Genomic DNA, 7,517 nt, shown 5'->3' on the forward strand with positions numbered 1-7,517 from the left:
GCCATTTAAATCACCAAGAAATTAACATTTAACACCCTAAGAAACCTTTACTTTACAACTTCACCCCCTAAACAATAACCTTTCAACCAAATCAACCCCTGGCACAGTCTCCATCAACAGATCTCATTCCATTCGCTGTACAAACAATAAATAATCATTAACACCGATCACCATCATGCAATCGATCTAAACCCATATCATAAGTCACTCTTATTTATTGATTAAATTATTAATTTTTACCTTTTGTAGGTGTTTAATGTCAGGTGGATCAGTAACCGGAGCACCGGTTTCCGGCCGCCGGAGCATCGTACGCGTGGCGGTGGTCGGTGATCGGGGTACCGGTAAATCAAGCTTAATCGCGGCGGCGGCGTCGGAGAGTTTTCCTGAAAGCGTGTCTCCGGTTCTTCCGCCGACTCGGCTTCCGGCGGATTATTATCCGGATGGTGTTCCGGTCACGATCATTGATACGGCATCGAGGTTGTCAATCGTGTCGGGTTGACTGGCTAAATTGTGCAACACAGACCCAATGGATATTATTTTCGGGTCGACCCGAAAACAACCCGTTTACCCGATTATTTAAAAGTTAATATTTTTTTTTTCTAAATTGGTTAAACGGGTCATTTTATTATTGATATATTTAATTGATTAAATTATAGTGTTGTTTGCTAGTTAAATTCTGGTTGACCTGTAAACGACACGTTTAACCCAGTTATCAAAAAATGTTTTTTTTTCTAAACCGACGCGCTTTGTTATGATTTATATAACAGATTTTAGTTAAATTCGGGTCTACCCACAAACGACCCGTTTAACCCATTTATCAAAAAATGATTTTATTTTTTTCTAAAACGATGCGTTTTGTTATGATTTATATAACAGATTTTAGTTAAAGTCAGGTCGACCCGCAAATGACCCGTTCAACCCATTTATCAAAAATGATTTTTTTTCTCTATAACGACGTGTTTTGTTATGATTTATATAACTGATTAAATTATAGTGTTGTTTGTTAGTTAAATTCTGGTGGACCTGCAAACAACCCGTTTGACACGTTTATAAAAAAAATGTTTTTCTTTTTTTTTAAGACGACCCGTTTTGTTATTGATTTAATTGATTAAATTTTCGTGTTGTTTGTTAGTTTGTTAATTTTGTGCAAGGATTTGTTAATGTAGTTTGGAAGGTAAAGCTAAGTTAGAGGAGGAATTGAAGCGAGCTGACGCGGTGGTGATAACTTATGCTTGTGATAGACCTGAAACACTTAATCGTCTTCAGACGTTTTGGATTCCTGAAATTCGTCGGTTAAAGGTTTTAATCCATTCATTTTTAATGACAGTGAAGAAAATTATATGTTATATGCTATTTAAATATTAATTGTTTCAGATGGAGATTCTGAGACTTTATTAATGCTTTTAGGTTTATGTTTATATGTATAGGTGAAGGCGCCAGTGATTGTGGTTGGTTGCAAGCTAGATTTGCGTGATGAACAGTTTCCGGTGAGTCTAGAGCTGGTGATGGCTCCTATAATGCAACAGTTTAGGGAGATTGAAACTTGTATAGAGTGTTCTGCAGCTAATCTTGTCCAGGTATGTTATTGTATTTGACTTCAATATCAATGATAATAGTTAGCAATTTTGTCAAGCCCAATAGTATTACTTTCTGTGAAGAGATAATTAGATTACCTGAGTTCATAATTTTCTGTGTTATTGCCAGTTTGCCAGATTACCTGAGCTTATTTTATCTTGTTTTGTAGATACCTGAGGTGTTTTACTATGCACAAAAAGCGGTGCTTCATCCAACAGCCCCCTTGTTTGATCAAGAATCTCAAACACTGTGACCGCGATGCATAAGAGCACTAAAAAGGATATTTATTCTTTGTGATCATGATATGGACAGTGCATTAAATGATAGTGAGTTGAATGAATTTCAGGTAATATTTCTTCTGTTATCTTCCATAAGTCCATAACAAGAAAGTTTCATACTTTCTTCTTATAACGAGCTACTTTTTTTGATAACAGGTTAAGTGTTTCAATGCTCCTCTACAACCTGCTGAAATAGTGGGAGTTAAGAGAGTCGTGCAGGAGCGGGTTCCGGAAGGGGTCAATGATCGTGGGCTTACCCTAACCGGATTCCTGTTTCTTCATGCCCTGTTTATTGAAAAAGGCCGCCTTGAGACCACGTGGGCCGTCTTGCTTAAATTCGGTTACAATGACGACATTGAACTGCGTAAAGACAGTCTTCCTGATCTATCTAAAAAGGCTCCTGACCAGGTTATGCTCTTTTTAATTACAAGTAAAATTTCTGTTTTTGCATTTCCTATATGATATTCAATATTGATAATAATCTTTTAACGGTTGTTTTCATGTAGAGTGTTGAGTTGACTAGTGAAGCTGTGGACTTCCTTATAGGGATTTTCCGTTTGTTTGATTCTAATAATGTACGTATTTCTTTCACATTGAATTCTTAGTTTTTATTTAATGGTTCTTAACTACATTAAGGATCTTTACTCAATAACTTTTTCAGTAGATGTCTAGTAACTTTACTCGTGTATGTTGAAATTAGTAAACTCCCACTACTCTTCTAATAATGTTGTGATGTAACTTTCATGTTAACATTCAAATTTCTTCATTTATGATGACTAGTGCCATTGTAGTAACTAGTAAATTCCTATTATTTTAGCTTTTGAAGTTATTGTCTCTATTATTTGCCTTGGAAGTAAAGGCTGCATATTGAAATTTTTAATTGATTTATATGCATATATCTCATATTTAAACATGTTCGCCTGGTAGGATGGAGCTCTACAAGATTCTGAGCTTGATGAGCTGTTTTCAACTGCACCAGAAAGGTCAGTTTTTTTTTTTTTTTAATTTAACATGACAAGTCATGCTTTTTTGTTTACCTTAATTGGTTCCTATTATAGTGCTCATGAAGTATTTTCATATTAGTACTTTGTTTATGAGTTATGACACTAATTTGACTAATTATAAGGTCAACATTTCTTCTGAACTAATAGATATTAATTTCTAAAGCATTATGGTTTCTTTTCAGTCCTTGGGATGAAGCTCCTTACAAGAATAGCGTGGAGAGAAACGAATTTGGGGATATAAGACTTTCTGGCTTTCTCGCTCAGGTACGTCTGATAACTTGAATACTTAAATGGTGTTAATATAATTACTAATTATATCAACATTTGTTCGTCGGAATATATACTCACATTTTTAAATATAAAAGGTTTACCAAGTTTAGAAATGAAATTCATGGTTGCAGTGGGACCTAATGACGTTACTGGATCCATTGAAAAGTTTAGCCTATCTGATATACCTGGGATACTCTAATGATCCTAAAACAGCACTCCGTGTTACCAGGAAAAGAACCTTAGATATCAAAAAACAACAATCAGACAGACATGTTTATCAATGCTTTGTGTTTGGGCCCAAAAACGCGGGCAAGTCTACCCTGTTAAGTTCGTTTGTCGGAAGGTAGACTTTTAAAATCTTTTGTTCTTTAAACGTTTTTCTAAATGTTCTAAACTGAATTTATTATCTCCACAAATCTTCTTTATAGTTTTTTTTTTCTTTTAATGTTATATCTTATGAAACACTCTTACTTGCAGGCCTTTTCAAAATGCTCATGGTTTAGCTGACAATTATTCTTATACAGTCAATACTGTTGATCAAATTCGTGTGAGTGTTTATTATTAAATTTTGTGATTTTATAAGTGTGCTTGGCAATGGTGTCTTAACAAGTTTCATTTTTTATCAGGGAACTAAGAAGACTCTTATATTGCATGAAATTCAAGAAGATGATGTCAAACAGTTTTTATCTAGTAAAGATTCATTGGCTGCGTGTGACGTGGCAGTCTTTGTTTACGACAGGTAAGCTTCATGCTAATGTAAACATAAGTTGTACGCTCATACACTTTGTTTAAAAGTCTAAAAGGCATTTAATAAAAAAACATCTGATTGGTTGTTACAGTTCGGATGAATATTCCTTAAAAAGAGCATCGGCACTTCTTATAGCGAGGCGAGGTGAAGATACCGGTTATGGTGTACATGCTTTTAAGGATGACTTGGATTCTTACTCAATGGCAATCAGAGATTCAGAAGCAGTAATTAAAGCTTTATTGTTTAAATAATTTTTGAAGTTTTATGATGTAAATTTAACAATCACTTGAATTTTGCTCTAGATCTGTCAGGAGATGAAAATAGACGCACCCATCCGTATTAGCGCAAAGAAAAGAGAGATGAATAATATCTTTTGGAGAATTGTAAATGCAGCTGAACGGTGTCATTTGAGTGTCCCGGAAACCGAATATGGAAGAAACATGAAGCAATATCGCCGCCTTGTTAATCGCTCCCTCATGTTTGCTTCTGGTAAAAAGAAATTAAAATCACTTCCCCTTAAACAAGATAGCAAACGAGTCAAGCCCAAGCCCAAGCTTGAGCTCGACTCGTGAATAGTTTTTTAAACTTGAGCTCGGCTCATTTATTATTTAATTATTATATTTATATACAACATACAGTTAAGTTTGCATATATTTATAATTATATGTATATGAGATAATATATATCATGTGTTCCAAAATGATATTTCTTAGAAAGTTTGATGCGGTAGAAGTACTCTTCAAATATGTAATATATATATATATATATATATAGGGTTAGGTTAGAATAAAAACCCACTTGAGTTGTGAAAACTCTAGAAACCCATTCTAAACCACATGTTTTTAATTAAAGATTAAATCTTGTGGTCCACAATTAAAGTTAATAAAAAATGTAAAAGTTTATTTACATTTTCTCTCTCCTGAAAACATATATAAAAATTACTAAAAAAATAGCAAAACATTTTTTTTATGTTTCAATGTTTTGTATTAAATGTAATAACATATATTACATGTAACAAAAAAAAAATGATGTTACATAGGGTTTTCTCAACTTAAGAGGGTTTTCAAACTATACTTCTCCTATATATATATAATTTAATGTATATATAACATAATATGTATTAGGGGTTGAAGTGTGAAAGTAAGTTTACTATTTTGTGCATCAAATGTCTCTCATCCCACTTGTTTAAGTTATTTTTTAAATTAGTTTTACCCATTGAAGGTAAAACATTACCCAATATTGGTATGTATTTTCTAATAATATAATTTTACAACAAATTTGCAGTCGGAGCTGCTACAGCTGTAGTAGTAATGGCAGCATACCGAGCCTACGCTTCAAGGAAGAGCCATCCAGCCAGTTAGGTCATAAGCATTAACATCTTCCCGAGTCGCGGTACTATACAATTCAAAATAAACGGTTGGTTGATTGGTTTTTTCCAACCCTTTTTAAACTGCAGTGTACAAAAAACACAAATAGTTCAAATCTCAAGTATATTTATCTTTGCAATTTTCTCATTACCATTTGTTCATGTTATTTGAAACTCTTGTCGTCTTAAAGTTCTTAGTTATCTTGAAAGCAACCATGATGATGATGATGATGATGATTATGATTATGATTATGATTATGATTATTATTATTATTGTTATTGTTATTGTTATTGTTATTGTTATTGTTACATTGGATCGTATGCATGGTTGTAAAACTCACAAGGTGCTAGTCGAGGGGTGGGGTAGGGATTAGCGATTAATTCAGATTAGCCGGGATTTATTAGATTGAAAATTTTATATGTAATTTTGATAAATTAGATATAAAAGTTAACATAAATGCTTCAAGGTTCACATTGTATAGTTCAAACATGAACAATTAAACGTTAAATAACAAAATAATGAGAAAAACCAACAACTGGGGTTAACGGGTTAAAACCAAGCCCAGTTGCCTTCAAAAGCTTTTTAAAAAAATTAATTATTTTTTTAAAACGCCCGATTTAGGCCGATTTGGTCCAGTTTGACCCAATTTAGGCCGACTAGGTTCGATTACTAATTAATGAGACCAATTAGCTAAAATTCATCAGCCTAGGGGCACCTAGCAATTATTAATCCCCGCCTAGGCCCGAGTTCTACAACATCGATCGTATGCATTCATTTAGGGTATGATACTCAAATTAGTTTCTGATTAACCAAATGTAATCAGCAACAAGAAATGATATGATATCATACGATGTACGTGTATGTTGTATTTTAACATTATAAAGGATCATGTGTGTGACACATACGAGAAACAGTCTCTAAGTTAAAAGCTAAGCCCTAAGGCCAACGGGTTAATGATGGGCTTTAACATAAACTAACGATATAAATTTAACACTCTCCCTCGAATGTCAAGGGAGTGCTCCGAATCTAATTTTGGTTATTTGAATTTAAAAATTTTTAACCGAATTCAAACAAAATTTGCATACATAATTCGAGTAAACTTATCAGAACTCGGGTTTGTATAAATAGTACGAATTTAAAAAGTTTTCAAAAACACAAAATTATTGAAGAAAAAAAAAATCTTTAAACTTTGACTGATCCCAAAACCTATATATTATTTATGCGAAATCAGGTTATTCGGTTATGAAATGGAATTCAAATTACAAATTGGGTTATTCGTCATTCGAATTAGGTTCGGTTTGAGTTTTGGATGAATATAGATATTATAATCCGACCAATTTATTAGGGTTTGTGTTTTTTCAGCAAAGAGACAGGAAAAAGGGGTGAAAGTAAAGATACTGATGTCCAGATTTTTAGGGACTTTTGATCTTTGAGTGATGGAGAAAAGTCGATTGGAATGGAAATGTGGAGGTGATGGTGTCTATGTATCTATGTCTCATTGGTTGTTGACCCCAAAATGATTTCATTTTTCTCAATTATTTCTTCAAAGATTCCACTCAGTCAGTGATTAAAGGCATTGAATGGGGTGGCCATTATTATTATTATTATTACTAGTTTTAGAGCCCGTGTCACACACGGGATAATTCAAATTATAAAATTATAATTAAAACAAATAATTACATAGCGTATATGAAAAAAATGTATTACATCTATGTTTGTATCTATATAATGTATACATAAATTGATTTTATTTATATCACAAAATTATTTTTTTAAATGAACTTAATAAAAAAATGTTCGTGCAAAAACGTACCCGAGAATATTTCTTTATATTGAAAAATTCATTCTCGGTGCCATATATGTATAATTGAAAGACTTTTGGTTATGAACCAATTTCGGAAATAAAGCTTCTTATACGATAGTAGTTCTAACCTGTAAGGCCCCGTTCCCGGTATCCCTACTTTGGTGTTGGATTTACTCATAAACACAGTTCTAAAATCAGAGTAAATTAAAAACTTCGCGGAATAATTAAATACTTCAAACATCACATTACAAAACATCCATTCTTGTCTTAACATACAAATTGTCTTTTCATAAATAATTAATTAAAACAGTCTTGACACTTCTTCGTAGATGCCAATCTCTTCCGTCCATGCCATGGTCCCTCCTCAAGCCAGCTGCCTCAATCTATTTGCCTGCGTGCATACTAAAAGTCAGCTACGCTGAGTGAGTTCTAGTTAATCATTTAACATACAATACATTCATATCCTTACTC

The 7,517-nt window shown here is 33.1% G+C and overlaps 1 protein-coding gene across 1 annotated transcript; it reads left to right on the plus strand.

The window, feature by feature from the left end:
- The first annotated feature begins 253 nt into the window (after positions 1-253).
- On the plus strand, positions 254-5,330 carry LOC143584289 (mitochondrial Rho GTPase 2-like). Its single transcript, XM_077066374.1, has 14 exons — positions 254-477; positions 1,167-1,299; positions 1,428-1,577; positions 1,745-1,921; positions 2,010-2,261; positions 2,360-2,428; positions 2,781-2,836; positions 3,040-3,121; positions 3,259-3,470; positions 3,605-3,674; positions 3,754-3,866; positions 3,967-4,099; positions 4,178-4,364; positions 5,160-5,330. Exons 4-14 carry the CDS (start codon positions 1,880-1,882, stop codon positions 5,234-5,236), a joined length of 1,293 nt encoding a protein of 430 aa, XP_076922489.1. The 5' UTR covers positions 254-477; positions 1,167-1,299; positions 1,428-1,577; positions 1,745-1,879; the 3' UTR covers positions 5,237-5,330.
- The last annotated feature ends 2,187 nt before the right edge of the window (positions 5,331-7,517 follow it).

Source organism: Bidens hawaiensis, unplaced genomic scaffold (assembly GCF_021521415.1).
Source record: "Bidens hawaiensis isolate Kalapana, Puna unplaced genomic scaffold, B.hawaiensis_p1.1 tig00032903_1, whole genome shotgun sequence".
NCBI lineage: Eukaryota > Viridiplantae > Streptophyta > Magnoliopsida > Asterales > Asteraceae > Bidens > Bidens hawaiensis.

What these genes read in the sequence shown, in the direction of transcription:
- LOC143584289 (XM_077066374.1), top strand. Translation starts at nt 1,880, where the DNA reads ATGGACAGTGCATTAAATGATAGTGAGTTGAATGAATTTCAG. An exon ending in GTGAGTTGAATGAATTTCAG is followed by an intron (nt 1,922 to 2,009) that starts GTAATATTTCTT and finishes TTTTGATAACAG; the next exon opens with GTTAAGTGTTTCAATGCTCC. An exon ending in TTAAGTTCGTTTGTCGGAAG is followed by an intron (nt 3,471 to 3,604) that starts GTAGACTTTTAA and finishes TCTTACTTGCAG; the next exon opens with GCCTTTTCAAAATGCTCATG.